Raw genomic sequence first — 15,783 nt, 5'->3', positions numbered from 1 at the left:
CTACTTTTAAAAATGATTTACTTACTTTTTGCCCTCTGTAAGTTCCAGTGTGCAGAGAGGGTAACAAGGGCTTCTGCTCTGTGCAGCTTATGACTCATGCAGCATGCATGGAATCTCTGGTCAGGTTTGTACCCCAGCAGTGACAAGCGATTCAGAACTGTCCATGCGTGAGTTCTCAACCACGAGCGCACAGCAACAGGAAGTGTCCATTCACACTCATGGAGAGAAGGGATCCTGAAGACAACCAGCAGCATTTGAAGGCTGAAGATTAGGTAATCTAGCCCACATTGGCAATCATTCATAAAGCATTTCCACATGCGGAAATGCTAAAAACAGCTGACTTTACCGACCACTTAGCAAAATGTGTATTCATAAAGGCTGTTTCCGCATGAAAAGCTGACATTCCCGAGCAGAGCGATATATTACCGCCTTGTGCGGTGATTATCTTAAAAAATGTAACTAAATGTCAATTCATAAACATTAGAGCAAGCGGTATGCTGACAGGGAATACCGCTCCCTTGGAAGTAGCGATAAGCATGTGGAATACATTTAAATCAATGGAGACAGACCTCCCAAGCAACAGCAGTGAGAGCAGCGCACGGAGAGACTCGGGCAGCTTCTCTGCTTCCACATGCCTACCGACAGCCTTTTTCGGCAAATCACTGCACTGCTATCGCAACATTTTTATGAATGACCACCCAGAAGTCTAAAATACCGAAAGAGGTATTTTCCCGCACTGACTTTTGTTACCGACCACACTTTTATGAATTATAGCCTATGGGTTTTATTCAGCTGTTTTTTTTTTGTTTTTCTTGCTCAAGGTCTGCATTAAAGTAAATTTAAGACTGGGGGGGGGGGGGGGGGGGTGTAACTATACATACCTGGGGCTTCCTCTAGCCCCCTCCAGGATTATGGTTTCTTTGCCATCCTTCTCCTTGATTGCCTGCACAGTACTTCGGGTTCCACGGGAGCGCGACTGGACTGCACCTGTGCCCACTGGAGGACTCTTCTTGAGCCAGTTGCAGATGATTCAGGAGGCGGAGGAGGATGGCGAGGGAGGGACAATCTTGGAGGGGACTTGAAGAAGCCCCAGGTATGTTTAATTACTCCCCTTCGTCTTGGGTGCACTTTAAGCGGCAATAAAGCTGTTGTAGTCACATGCAGAACCCACAGTGCAGTTTTTTTTATAAAGTATCTAGATGGTTCTGAATGTATTGCATAGCAGTACTTCTTCCTTCCTGATATGATATGACCCCAGGTAAGGGTTTCCAACTTTTTCCTTTAAAAGCATAACATTTTTAAGAGAGTAGACCACGTCTGCTTGATCACATGGCTCTCCATTTCACTTCAACCTTTGTAACGCTTGGCCCGCCCTGTCACAGCGGCTGCTTAGATCAGGCCACAGCACAGGATGTAATGCATTATGGAGGACCAGTCATGCGACTGCTATTGCTTAACCACTTGTGTACCAGCAGTCTCTGGCCCCTTAAAGGACCAAAGACTCCTGGTACCAAAAAACGGGGCTTACCAACATCCCACCGCACGGAATGGCCACTGTTGCCATTCACACCGCTTACCTGTCAGTAAAGCCCACTCGCTCTGCTGTGGCTATGACAGCAGAGCTCTGTGAGCCAGTCAGGAGCCAATTTCAATGGCTTCTGACCCTGTGATCAAAGTGAGCCAATGAGATTGGCTCACAGTGATCATGGGGTCAGGTGCCAATGAAATCGGCCCCTGACCAGCTCTCGAAGCTCTGCTGTCATAGCAACGGCAGAGTGAGTGGCCTGCAGCGATGGGAAAGCGCTGGGAGCGTGGCCGGGGAAGTTGAAATATATGCCCTTGCAGGGATAACAGGCCCCAAACAGGCTAGATTTCAACTAGCGTCGTCCAGAAGTGGTTAACCTCCTTGGCGGTTTGGACGAGCTCAGCTCGACCATGTACTTGGAGGATTGCTCAACCCCCTGGGGGTCTTTTTACTTTTTTTTTTTCAGAACATGTAGCTAGCACTTTGCTAGCTACATGTTCTGTCCGATCTGCCACGATGCGCCGCTAATGGGGCTGTCGTCCCCCCCCCTCCCCCGAAACGCCTAGCGCAGCCTGGCGAATAACCGCCAGGCTGCGGAATGGGAAGGATCGGAGCTCCCCATGACCTCATGACGTCGATGTCATGTCCGATCATTACCATGGCGACGGTAGGAAATCACGCTTCTCGCGGGATCGCGGACGCGTAAGTATGGCCGGCGGGGATTGGGAGGTGTGGATGCGGACGCGAACAGCGCGGCGTACTGCTGTAGTTAGCAATCCGCTAGCTACAGCACGCGAAAAAAATTTTTTTTTAACAAAATGGTTAATGCGTACTTATGTACGCTTTACCCAGAACACCAGGGAGGTTAAGTAACTAACTTATTTAGAGGTGTTTTTCATGTTACAGAAAAAAAGTCCTAATAAGCTGTCTGTAAAGAACTTCAGACAAAATAGATTAACTCCGAATTGGAGGTCACTTAACAGCATTGTGGTCTTATTCTCTTAATGGCTCTAAAGTGAAACGTTACAAGGGAACAAAGAGGAAGAGCTATGCCTGGCACTAATTGGACATCTTCTTTCTGATTTTTATCTTTGTATAAGGTTTGTTTTTGTTTGTATTTTTTATTTTAATAAAACCAACCTGCAAATATGATTCACTTTTGTGTTGTGTTTTAATCTCATTTCAGTAAAGGGAACTTTAACCAGTTGAGGACCACAGGTTTACACCTCTCAAGTGACCAGGCGATTTTTTTTTTCTTTTTTTTTTTTCTTTTACAATTCTGCACTGCACAACTTAATTGCACGGCCATACAACTTAGCAGCCAAATGAATCTTACCTCATTTTCTTCACCCTAACAGGGCTTTCTTTTGGTGGTCTCTGATCACTTCTGTGATCCTTAGTTTTTTTGTTTTTTTTAAATTGATTTAAAAAAAAAAAAAGCTCTATTTCCTCCCCCCCCCCCCCCCCCCCCCAAATTGACGCTGCACATCGGCAGGGTCGCTACACGCTACCCTGCCGTAGTCCTGTGCAAGGCATAGGACTACGGCAGGGATTAGAATGTGAGGACATTCAAGGGACAGTTAAGTGACAAGGCTGTCATTAGAAACGTGCTGTGGGAGATTGCAGCGCTGTTTACATTACTCACCCCGTAATCTGAAAAGAAAAACGCCTGCCAGGCGCGATCGCGGGCTGGCAGGCTGATCGCGGTGGCCTCCTGTGTCCCCCTGCAGGGGAAGGGCGCTGAGCGAGTGTTCGTTCCCTGCTAATCTCATGATGAGCAAGTTCACGCACCGGTGCATCCTGGAGGAATAAGGAAGCCACTCTGTGGCCGCCATCCTGCATTAGGCGGTCGTAGAGTGGTTAAAGAGAATCCGAGCCTAACCTCGGGCTCAAAAACTCATACTCACCTACTTGATCCTAATGAGGCTTTTCTTTGGTCCCCCTTTGCCACTCGTGGACCTTCCAGCTGATCGGAGTTGCGCTCCTCTCGGCACGAGTTGCAGCCACGCAAGCACGGCCACGCCTGGTCTGTAGCACGGCTTACTGTGCTGGCGCGCCTGTACTCCTACAGTACAGCAGCGCTCGTGCTTGAAGAGGAGCGCAGTCCGATCTGAATACAGACTAGCTCTTGTTGGTAATCTTTGAAAGGTCTGCAAGTGGTAACACAGGACCGGAGGAGACCATGGCAAGCCTCCTTAGGATCCAGAGGCTTCCCTTTACTTAGGTAAGTGTGTGATTTTGGACCCGAGCTTTGGCTTGCGTACACTTTAAAAGCAAATATGTAAAAAGTGGGAATAAAACTTGTTTAAATTTGTTCAAAAAAATGGAATGGTAATAATGCTATCTGCAATGCAAAATACTGAGTTTTTGGTAATAAATAATTAACGAGTCACATAATATGTTGACGCATGATGAATTTCTAAGACTACACCAAGTCGCAGGGAACACAGCGAGTTCAACAACAAGCGTGCAGATTTGATGTTTCTAAAAAAAAAATATGAATGGATTAGCGGCATGCTTGTTTCTGGTGTGCACTTCAGACACTACTGCAGCCAAATAGATCAGCAGAGCTGACAGTTAACTGGTCCTGTTAAAAAGGAATTAAATATGGCAGCCTCCATATCCCTTTCACTCCAAGTGTACTTTAAAGAGAGTCTGAAGCCAAAAAAATTACTCTCTTTACTGGCCATTTATCTTCAGCAATAAGATCAAAGCTGAAACGCTGCATTCCCACAGCATAACAATGTCTTTATACTCCCTAAATCCCCGGGGCAAAATTCGGGGATCACCTTCTGGTAGAGGCAGAGCTTTGCGCAGTAGCTCTGCCTCTGCTCGCGTCAATCTCCGCCGATATCCGCCTCTCCCCGCCCCTCTCAGTCTTCTTTCACTGAGAGGGGCGGGAAGAGGCAGAGATTGACGCCAGCAGAGGCAGAGCTACAGTGCAAAGCTCTGCCTCCCCTGGGCAGCAAAATCCACAACCTGGAAAGTCGTGGAATTTTGACCCGGGATTCGGGGGGTATAAAGACAGCGTTCTGCTACGGAAATGCGGCGGCGTTTCAGGTATGATCTTATTGCTGAAGATAAATGGCCCGTAAAAAGAGTTATTTTTTTTATGGCTTCAGACTCTCTTTAATGGCCCATACTCACGGGCTACAATTGTCGCCGCAACCACGTGGCGCGCGCGTGTTGCGGTGACAGGTGGACTGTGAGTATGTCGAGCGCCTTGAACCGTCGCTGCTGTCGCTGGGCGATTGGCGCGGTCAATCGCCTGGCAACTTCACCGCAACTGTCGCTAGTCCGCGTGTGTATGCGGACTAGCGACAGCAACCCGCACACAGAGCTGCCGGCGGAGGGGGGGGGGGGGAGGAACCTTGGCAGCGACAGCTTCCGTCGCATCTCTAATCCCTCTGCTGCTGTGTGGATGCAGAGGGACTTGGCGACGAGCTGTCGCGCACACGCTCCCGTGTGCTAGCGACAGCTACAAATGTAGCTCGTGAGTACCAGCCATAAGTGCTGGAAAGGTCAAAGGGTCATTACTTTTGTTTGTGTTTCCGTTCAGAAATGCAGCTCTGTCATGGCTGCTTTTCAGTCTTAAAATGAAGTACTTAAACTGAACATATAAATACGAGTGAGTTCATTTATTTTTAGTAAAAACATACTGCAAAAATCATCACTTAAGTTTCTTTTTACTGCATACTTTAACAGATTTTTCTTTGTAAATATGTTATTTTTTTATGACATTATAAAAGAATGCTCATAAGAGCAATAACCACTTTAAAGTATACCTGACCTGAAGCAAAGCTACCTAGGATCCACATACCCCTGTGTGCTGTATGTTGCCTGGACCTGAAACGAGGACACTCACCTCAGGCTAGATACACGCCTATGTAACGGGAAGTCAGCTTCTTGTGACCTATGATGTATTTTCAATAAAGTTTTGGATCAGCTTGAACTAGTGCGGACCATCTCTTCTGTGGTGCATATCTATCGGGTTCAGTCTCCGGGTGCCAGCACCGTTCTTTACGGGGGTGAGCGGTTCTTCTACTACTTAGTATGTAACGGGAAGACTGAATACCATAGCGCCTTCCTGGTCTTCGGCCTATCCCTTCGTTCCACCGATGTCCCTCATTGAAGTTCTTTGGCACTCCTCATGTAGCCTTCAGAAGTATTCACATCCCTGATTGCTTCCAAAGATGGGCAAATACTGCACATTTTCAAGCCTGGACTCAGGAATGTGCAGTTGAGATGTGCTGGTCTTCAGAAGTACTCAGGAATGCGAGTACTTCCAAAGGCTGCATGAAAAGTACCCAATACACAACCGGTCGTGTAACTTCAACGAGGAACGGCGCTGGAACAATGGGTGAAACCGTGGACTGGGAAGGCTCTATTGTATTCAGAGCTTTCCCTCTGCAGAGGTATGGATCTATCTCGAATGTTAATTTCCACACTTCCGGTTTGCTTTAATGGGCCGTTGAAGGGAATGGGAGGGAAATAGAAGAAAACATCGCTGCAAACCTGCCCTCACGGTCTTTCACTGAAAGTCAAATATTTCAGGTAGTGATTACAGTGACCAGGGGGAACAAGGAAAGGAATGGACAATGCACAGAGGTATATGGATCCAGCATGAACATACTTCTGCGCTCACCTTAGGTAGCTTTGCCTCTGGTTGATCAATCTGTAAACATAACACTGCTATTTTCAGATTCTACTATTTCTAGTGTAAGGAGTTTATCCCTCTTAAGGTTTTTTTCTCCTGCATTTCAGAGATAAACGACCAATTTGCAGCCTGGAGCGCTAACAGCTGTGGCTAAGCCCTGCACGACCCAATAACCGAAAAAGCTGCAGGAGAATACGAAACTAAAACTATTAACACTTTCAGACACTTCTTTGGCTTGTTCTTAAAACGTAATGGTATAGCTAATCTACAGAAGCGGGAATGGTGATGCGGAGTTAGCAGTCACTGGTTTAGATTAAGCTACTTTTGAATTAGCTGTGACTTCCTCACCACTGGATGGATAAAAAGCTTGATGAAGTCATTTAGCATGATGTGATGTCTTCACACTCATTTCTGTCGTACGGGCTGGAAATCCTGAAGTTCCTCATGGGAACAAGTGTCTTGGTTGCACTGCATGCTTAAGTCCCGCCCCTGAGCAGCCCTGTATTCTTATAGGAATTATCTGCAACTCATTAGATCTGATATAGTTGTTTATCCATGAACAGCTTTCGAGATGGTAAAACTGCAATAGGTGATATGGATCCTACGATATTTACCGTGCATACGTTTTCGTCAGGAGGGTTACTTGCACTGAAGGTTCCTGATCTCTTTAGATAACTATGGTTCATATGAAGGAAATACTGATAATTATCCATAACATCAACCCTTCTTCTCTCTTCCATGTTCAGCTAGAGGGTGGTTTCTCGCTTTTATTTATGGGGACTTTGAATTTCTCTTTCTCTAGGCTTGAGTTCACACTGTCTGGTTCAGTCTCTTTCTCCGGTTCTGGAACACATGTGCAGCCCACAGGGATAGTGATGTAGTCCTCAGCGTAGACATATCGGCCACCAGTACAGGAAGATGTGCGTCGGAGGATGACAGTGGGCATGTAGACCGGTGTACTGCGGAAGCTAAAGTTTTCCTCTCCATAGGGGCCGGTCAGGCAACCTCTGCACAGACAATAGGCCTCTGGTATGTACTTGGGGTATCTTGTGGGGTTATAGGTAATCCTAGAAGAGAAGAAAACATTTATAATTCCTACATGCATCAGAACTGGTTTAAGGTAATTCTTCCCTATGCAGCTGGCTCGTGAAGATTTACAAAACATAAGGAGATAATCAAGAGCCCTATCTTGGTGTAGTATATAAATACAAAGGGCTTGATTCACAAAGCGGTGCTAACAGTTAGCACCCTGGTGAAAAGCCCTTTATCACGCCTAAACTCAGTTTAGGTGTGATAAGTTTAGGCGTGATAAATTTAGGTGTGATAAGTTTAGGCGTAATAACTATAGCACCAACTGGGTTAGCACCACAGTGCACAACTGATCAAAAGTTTTGCGCTAGCAAAGTCTGGTGCACTTCGCATAGAGTTAATGGCGCTACTTTGCGTGCGGGACTTTGCGCGCGATCTAAACTTATCATGCCTAAACTTATCAGGCCTAAACTGGCTTTTCACCAGCGTGGTGCAATGGTTATCACGCCTAAAGTCTCAAACTGGGTTAGCATCGCTTTGTGAATCGAGCCCAAAGAATGTATTGACTTATATTGCTGTGTTTCCCCGTAAATAAGACACTGCCTTATATTATTTTTCTTTAAAGGGAAGGTCCAAGCAAAAAAAAAAAAAGAGTTTCACTTACCTGGGGCTTCTACCAGCCCCATGTAGCCATCCTGTGCCCTCGTAGTCACTCACTGCTGCTCCAGTCCCCCGCTGGCAGCTTTCTGACCTCAGAGGTCAGGGCCATTGCATACATTTTTACGCATTCCAGCTAGTGCAGGAACAAAAATTTACGCGTTGCACCACTAACGCACCACTAACGCGTAAAAATGTATGTGTTAATGTTTCTGCACTAGCGGGAATGTGTAAAAATGTACGCAATTCGGCCCTGACCTCCGAGGTCAGAAAGCTGCCAGCGGGGGACTGGAGCAGCAGTGAGTGACTACGAGGGCACAGGATGGCTGCATGGGGCTGGTAGAAGCCCCAGGTAAGTGAAACTCTTTTTTTTTTTTTTTTTGCTTGGACCTTCCCTTTAAAAATATGTGCTAGGGCTTATTTTCAGGGAGGTCTTATATTTTGTGGGGTTAGCCAGATCCCCTTTAGTATTTAGACAGATCTCCCCCAGTATTTGGCCAGAAACCCCTAGTTTATACACAGACACCCTCTCACTCCCCAGTATATAGTCAGAACCCCCTAGTATGTAGCCAGTGTAAAAAGGCATATTCCCCCCAGCCACTGCTGCCGCCAACTTTCCTCCTTTGCTGCTGCCCCCTCCTCCAGAAAGTCGGATCCCCCTCTGGCTTACGCAGTGTATAATTCAAATCTCAGATCAGCGGGGAAAGGCAGCTAAACTTGTACAGTATCAAGGCCGCCGTATACAGGAAGTGATCTCTCTTTACTTCCTGGATACAGCGGCGATGTTACTATATAACTTTAGCTGCCTTTCCCCACTGATCTGAATTATGCGCAAAATGGAGGGGTATTCAATTGCTTAAACAGGAAGTTGTGTGAAGCACTTGGAGATCGAAGACCTCCGTGGTGGATGGAGGTGTGTGTTGCTGCTGCCGCCGCCAGTGAAAGTTGTTGGAGGGGGAGCGCTGAAAGGAGAGCCCGAGGTGGGGGGGGGGGGGGGGGGGCTGTCAACACCTCCCTGCCGATGTGCAATGCTCTCCCCTCATGCTGTGACCCCCTCCTGCCCCCCCCCTCCCCAAAACAAGGGATGCAGCCCCTGCACCCACGGGATCCCCCGTGGGTGCAGGTGCTGCATTCCCTATTGTTACGCCCCTGGATGTAACCCCAACATCTCTTTTCTGTTCCTATCATATGATATGACGTGATCGGGATCTAGGAGACTGTCAGCGTTACAGCGTCATCTGGTGGTGAAGAGTCTGTTCCTTTACAACTCTTCCACCACCGGCTGGCAATGTATTGCTGGCAGTCTCCTGGATCTCGATCAAATGTCATATCATGTGATCAGATGTGATTGGGACCCAGAAGACCTGTCCGAAGCTCAGAGCCGCAGGTGGAGAAAGAGTAGAAGCCGTCCAGAACAGGTAACTTCAGTAGGCAGGGCCGGCCTTAGGTTTCACAGCGCCCTGAGCGAAACCAGATTTTTGTACACACACACACACACACACACACACACACACACACACACACACACACACACACACACACACACACACACACACACACACACACACACACACACACACACACACACACACACACACACACACACACACACACACACACACACACACACACACACACACACACACACACACACACACACACACACACACACACACACACACACACACACACACACACACACACACACACACACACACCCATATGCAATTCACATCAGTGGGACAATTATCCTCCCCCAATTTGGAATGCACAGCACTGACAATTTGTTACACGCGTTATAGGTGCAGTGCGCCCCCACCAAAAAAAACGCCCTCAGACTCAGTATAGGTAGGTAGCCAGGTATAGGTGCCCCCAGTATAGGATCTCATGTGTAGGTGCCCTCAATATAGGTTGCCAAGCATAGGTGCCCCAAGTATAGGAAGTCAGGTGTAGGTGCCCTCAGTATAGGTAACCAGCGATAGTCGCCCCCTTGGAAGCCGGCTCCAGTCGCTCAGATCAAAGGCCGGCTATGACAGTAGGCAGCCAAATGAGATTTGCTGGCAGAAGTTTAGCGTGCACCAACAGTTTCAAACAAAATATTTTGGGTTAAAAATCTATAAATCTATAACAAGTTGCAAGATCAGTTTTTACAATCACGGTGGAACAAAACATACAAACACTTTGGAGCTCATTCACCTATATGCCCATGGAGAAATGCTGTTTAGATTGACTGGTAGCTGCTGCTTGCCATCCGCCTGGGTTCTGCCACGGATCCCTGCCGGGCAGGTAATGTTCTCCTTCTCCAGGGGCTGCAGCTGCAGCGTGTGGTGATAGGCACTGAGCATACCGGCTGCCAGGTGCCCGTACATCTGCTCCAGCACCTCTTCCTGCCGCTCAGCACAGACTTTGGGTCTTGGTGGGATGCGCTTGACTGGCTTGGAGCCGTATGAGGTGACAATCAGTAGACCGAATACCATCACCGACACCACCCGTAGCAGGCACACCTATAAAAGATATCATGTACAGTATTAGGAACAAAGAAAGGGTAAAAGGAGTAACAGAAAAATCAAACAAATAAGACTAAATGCTGGGAGATCTCAGGCCGCCATGGATGATCGGGTGCGTGGTTGTACCAGCGTGTGACAGATATGACGGAACCACCGTCCTGTGACCCCCCCCCCCCAAATGTTGCGTATGTCCATGCATTAATGTTTTACCGGTCTAGCTGCCCACCATTAGTGTCCAGCCACTTCTGCATTTGCATCCCACGTGACTATCCATCATATACAGTAGTTTGTGGTGCACGTGTGACATCACACACACGCCCCACCACGTGCTAAACGCCAGGAGCCACGTGGGGCGCTAATGTGGTAGCACAGCTAGACACTAGCAGGGACAGCAGACAAAGTATTTTAACGCATGGACCCATTTAGGGGGACTGCGAGTTGGCATCACGTGGGCGGCATCTCTGATCAGATTCAATCAGAGAGAGATCTGTCCCTTGGTCAATCTTCCCAAAAGAGTGCAGATAGTTGATTATTAATTATTTATATAGCACCATCATCTTCTGTGGTAATATACAGACATTGGTACATAATATAGAAGAAGTAGACAATATATAGTCACCCACTCAAAGCCCAACTAAACCCAAAATTAAACAAGGCAAATTATAATAGTGATTAGGTTGATGGGGGAATATTAACCATATTTCGAAGCAAACTTGTGGACATAATACCTCTTCCATGGGACAAACATGCCTGCAACTCCAGTAAGGTTTGCTTTCTGCCCTCTATGAAATCAGTTGCTGGTCAGGTCAATCTGGCATGACCAAGTGGTACACAAAGTAAGTAAGACAACAGATGCTGGAATACATTTCCCATCATTCTTACATTACAAACCATGTGACCTGAGCAGGTGGGACTGGAAAGCAATTGTATGACCTCAACACCGCTAAAAATTAAACTAACAGGGTTGAGCAGTGGAGTAACAAAGGATCTTGGGCCCCACAAAATTAGTTTTACATGGGGCCCCCCCAAGCACTGTATTGATATGGAGCCCCAAAACCTACCAGGGACAGCTGCAATGTAAGAGACGTGTAATCAGAGTAAGAAAGTAGACCACTATCAATGCACATATATTGTAGAGGTGTTCATTACCATCATAGCACCAATGAAAAGCTAAGATGGATGAAGGTAGGCCCCTCTGGCCCAAGGACCCCAGTGTGGTCACAACCTTTGCATCTCCTATTGCTACACCACTGGGATTGAGAGGTCTCAAGCAGGTGTGACATAGCTGCAACCAAGCAGAACTGTACCATGAGTTTTTCAGTTTGAAAAGCTCAGTTCAAAAGTTGAAACTAATAAGTAATACTGATTAGCATAATTGCATTACAGATTTGTCTTGTTCAGTTTTGGCTTTTCTTAAAGGGGCACTACAGCAAAAAACTGTAAAATTTTAAATATGTGCAAACATATACAAATAAGAAGTACAATTTTTTCCAGAGTAAAATGAGCCATAAATTACTTTTCTCCTATGTTGCTGTCACTTACAGTAAGTAATAGAAATCTGACAGAAGTGACAGGTTTTGGACTAGCCCATCTCTTCATAGGGTATTCTCAGCAAGGCTTTTATTCTTTATAAAGATATTCCCTAAAAAGGATTTAAACAATGATGCTGACCAGCTTCCCTGCTCCCTACACAGTTTTTGGCAGTTGGACAGAGCAACTGCCATTTACTAAGTGCTTTTTGTACATCCCTGAGAATTCCCTATAAATAGATGGACTAGTCCAAAACCTGTCACTTCTGTCAGATTTCTACTACCTGCTGTAAGTGACAGCAACACAGGAGAAAAGTAATTCATGAATCATTTTACTTTGGAAAAAACGTACTTCTTTTTTGTATATGTTTGCACACATTTTAAATTTTACAGTTTTCCGCTGTAGTGCCCCTTTAAAGAGGAACTCCAGTGAAAATAATGTAGTAAAAAAAGTACTTCATTTTTTACCATAATTATGTATAAATGATTTAGTCAGTGTTTGCTCATTGTAAAATCTTTCCTCTCCCCGATTTACATTCTGACATTTATTACAGGGTGACATTTTTACTGTGGGCAGGTTATGTAGCTGCTCCTAGCTGTTTTGTCTGTTAGAGACAGCTGTAAACAGCTAATTCCTGTCTGTGAATCTTGTTACATTGTAACAAACTGCCAAAAGTACCGCGGTACTCAGAGCTTCTTGTGGGAGGGGTTTCAGCACAATATCAGTCGTACAGCGCCCCACGATGGTCTGCTTGTGAAAAGCCTTATATTTCTCATGTAAAAGGGGGTATCAGCTACTGATTGGGATAAAGTTCAATTCTAGGTTGGAGTTTCTCTTTAAGTCTTTCCTGCCTGGTGCGCAACCTTAACCTAACCAGCATTTAACCCCTTACCCTAAATCCCTAGGGTGGAAAAACAGGTAGGTTAAAGTGAAAGAGCCGCTGTCAAACTGGGCCACATTATGAGATCATTATTCGTTAGCAACAAGCTACACAATTCAACAGACGGGTTAAACAATCAGACACCATTCACATCTCATAAAGTGGTTATGTTCAGCAATCAAAGTATTAGAACAATGCCAGGAAACCGCTGCTATTACTGAGGACATTTTACCAATGCTTTTACTAGTGTCTTTACATGTTTGATAAAGTTTGTATCTGTTAGTTAGCTGTAATATCACGGGGAGGATTGTTTGTGCTGTTTAATTTAAAGTGTACCTGAGACAAGGGGAACATGTTCTATTGTATTTACCTGGGGCTTCTTCCAGCCCTCATAACCCCTTGAAAAGCTTACCTACTGGACCAGTCACAGGCTACTACGCATGCGCACAGTGGCGTAACTACAATTCATGGTGCCCCCAGCAACACTTTGATGGGGCCCCTCAATGTTCATACCCCTTCCTTGGTGCCCTTCACAGCCTTGGGGCCCATCTCACTAGGGCTATAAGATAAGTGTGGCCAATGTGATCTTCACATCCATAACAAATACAGCCACAAAAACACCTGATCTGAACTATAGTCCCCTGTATTGGAGGTAGGAAAGGTTAGTAGTTGGAGCCCCCTGCGATTGCTGGGGCTGCTCCCCTCTAGTTACGCACCTGCATGCCAGCTGTAGCCGTGCATCTCCTTGATTGTACTCCCTTGGTGGGGATCGTTGTGCACATTGGCAGTTCCCAAAGACATAAACTGTGCATGCGCAGAATGTTCCCAGCCATGGGGGTGCCATTGGGGAGGCGTGTGGCCAGAGCCACGCAAGCGCAGTCAGCAATCTTTTGGAGGGGCGTAGCGGGACAGCGACTTTGATCAGGAGAAAACTGAGGGACCCAGGGACGGTTGTAGCTACAATGAGGCCCTGGGGCAAAAGTAACTTGGGGGGCCCCCCTAGCAATTGCCCCCACAGCCTCCGAGCGAACTCTCAGGACTCATCCCACCACACTCCTAGATACACAAAATGATAAGGTGTCCATCGTATGTCCCCAAAAGCATTGTTGGGGACTCCATTATTTCCCTCCTCCGTTTCCTTACAAATCCAGAGTGTACACACATTGGGGTCTTACCTAATCCAGGCAGGACACAGACATGGGGAAGCACTGTGCTCTACACTGCCGACTCCTCCCCTCGGTGCCTCTCTTTCTCATTCCCTGCAGGCATGTATGGGGTCACCATAGCTGGAGGGGAGGAAACACACCTCTTAGGGGTCCCTACAGGCTCTGGGGCAGTTGCCCCCTTTGCCTCTATGGAAACGCTTCCCCCCCCACCCCTCTCACATTTTTTTAGCAATAATCCAGGTAAGAATTTTTGAAATTCTGGGAATGTCTTTGGAAAACAGACATCATTTCATCAGTCAGAAGGCATTTGAGATATTCTCATGTCAGCAGGCACAGCACACTACAGGCTACAGTTATTCTATGCACAGCATCTCAATGTGCCTCTTCATGAGAGGAGGTGCAGTCAATGAACACTACTTTTACTGATACTTCTTGGCAGTTTCCAATCCCTCCCTCTACAGAGCAGTCTAGTGTCTCTCCCGGAGACCCTGCAGCTTCATTAACCCTGATCAGTGCTGGAGGAGACCATCTTCCAGGGTCCAGACTCCCCCTCTCGGTATACATTCACACCTCCATCCCTTGCTGAGGTCCTGCCCCCCTCCTCCTCACCTTGTCCTGGAGCTGCATCCTGAAGGTATGAAGAGAGGAATGGTGGTGACTGCTGAGGAGATGATGAGTTGCAGGGAGCCTGGGAGGAGGAATGAGTTGGAATGAGGAGTATCAGGAGGAGGGCATGGAAGAAGAAGGGGAAGAGACCTCACACAACACAGAATGTCATGGATTATATAAGAGACACATACAACAGGAGGAACTATCCTTCACTGGCTGCTGCTGGGATAAGTGAAAGAGAAGGCAGAAGTCAGGAACTCAGGTGGGAAGAGCGAAACGTGAGCACAAACTGGATATGAAGTGACCTGTGAACTGGCAGCAGATGGAGACAGCCGTCCACCCACCCCTCAGCCCCTCTCTCCCTTTCTTTCTTTCTTTAGGATGTAGTTGGAAAGATGCCCCAGTCACCAGGAGATTTTACATAAACACTCTGGCTGGGAGCCTCACAGGGGTGGTGTGTTCAGGGCTTGTAACAACCTTGCAGCTGGGAATAGCAGATCCAGCTAACATGACTGCTGGCTCTCCTTGTAACATTCATCTGTCTGCTGGATTCCTCATATCACAGCTGCCAGACCAATTCTATGTCTGATACAAAATCAGTCAAATCTGGGGCTGCTCAAAATGTTTATTACCTTTATCACCATCATTGTTAGTAAACTGCAGCCAGGAGTAAAATGGTCTCAGTTAGTCAGTTTTAATAATTTTGAATATCAACATTTAAATTGCACTGAAATAAAGCCCCCATCCCCCAGTAGTCTTTGAGGTCCCTTAGTGTCCCCCAGGTCCCCTTGGTTGTTCCACGATCACCCCAGCCAACACGGCTGGGGAGCACCTCCTCAATCATTCCCCCGTTGCTGGGAGCATTCGTAAAGACTTGTAACTGCAAAACCCAGCTGCATAGTTAAATTTAATTGGGGTGACAACGGAACAACGGAGGGGACAGAGGGATCTCAATGACTGTGGGGGTCGGAAGATACCCTGGTTAAGGTAAAATCAACTTTTTTCTCTCTGTTCAGAGGTTCTTTGTTGATGGTCATTAACAATACGATCCCATGAACTATTGATAATTTACAGTCATCATCGATCAGAAACAATTGTTCATGCCTACTAATGTGCAAAAGCCTGCTTACTGTAAAGGATAGAGAAGATACCGCCGCATGGCCAAGCGGCATGGCGGCTATCTCCGCGTGTCAGCTGGCGGCCTCTGCCACGCAGCTACATGC

The 15,783-nt window shown here is 46.8% G+C and overlaps 1 protein-coding gene across 2 annotated transcripts; it reads right to left on the bottom strand.

Annotated features, from left to right (window-relative positions):
* Positions 1-6,712: 6,712 nt before the first annotated feature.
* Positions 6,713-14,692, bottom strand: IL17D (interleukin 17D). 2 transcript variants are annotated; one of them, XM_068264985.1, is made up of 3 exons: positions 14,561-14,692; positions 10,065-10,372; positions 6,713-7,249 (listed from the first exon to the last, which is right to left on the bottom strand). In XM_068264985.1, the coding sequence occupies exons 1-3, from the start codon at positions 14,576-14,578 to the stop codon at positions 6,925-6,927; spliced, it is 651 nt and encodes a 216-aa protein (XP_068121086.1). In that variant the 5' UTR covers positions 14,579-14,692; the 3' UTR covers positions 6,713-6,924. The 2 variants fall into 2 exon arrangements, with proteins under 2 accessions (XP_068121086.1, XP_068121085.1); XM_068264984.1 differs by lacking the exon at positions 14,561-14,692 and adding an exon at positions 11,918-12,068.
* Positions 14,693-15,783: the final 1,091 nt, after the last annotated feature.

This window comes from Hyperolius riggenbachi, chromosome 2 (assembly GCF_040937935.1).
Source record: "Hyperolius riggenbachi isolate aHypRig1 chromosome 2, aHypRig1.pri, whole genome shotgun sequence".
NCBI classification, from domain to species: domain Eukaryota; kingdom Metazoa; phylum Chordata; class Amphibia; order Anura; family Hyperoliidae; genus Hyperolius; species Hyperolius riggenbachi.
This window is presented reverse-complemented; position numbering and strand designations above follow the sequence as displayed.

Excerpts from the sequence above, each read along its gene's own strand:
- IL17D (XM_068264984.1), bottom strand. The coding sequence starts at position 11,974 with ATGAAGAGATGGGCTAGTCCAAAACCTGTCACTTCTGTCAGATTTCTA. Across the intron at positions 10,373-11,917 it reads TCAGATTTCTATTACTTACT|GTGTGCCTGCTACGGGTGGT; the intron begins GTAAGTGACAGC and ends TATCTTTTATAG. Across the intron at positions 7,250-10,064 it reads ATTTCTCCATGGGCATATAG|GATTACCTATAACCCCACAA; the intron begins GTGAATGAGCTC and ends CTTCTCTTCTAG.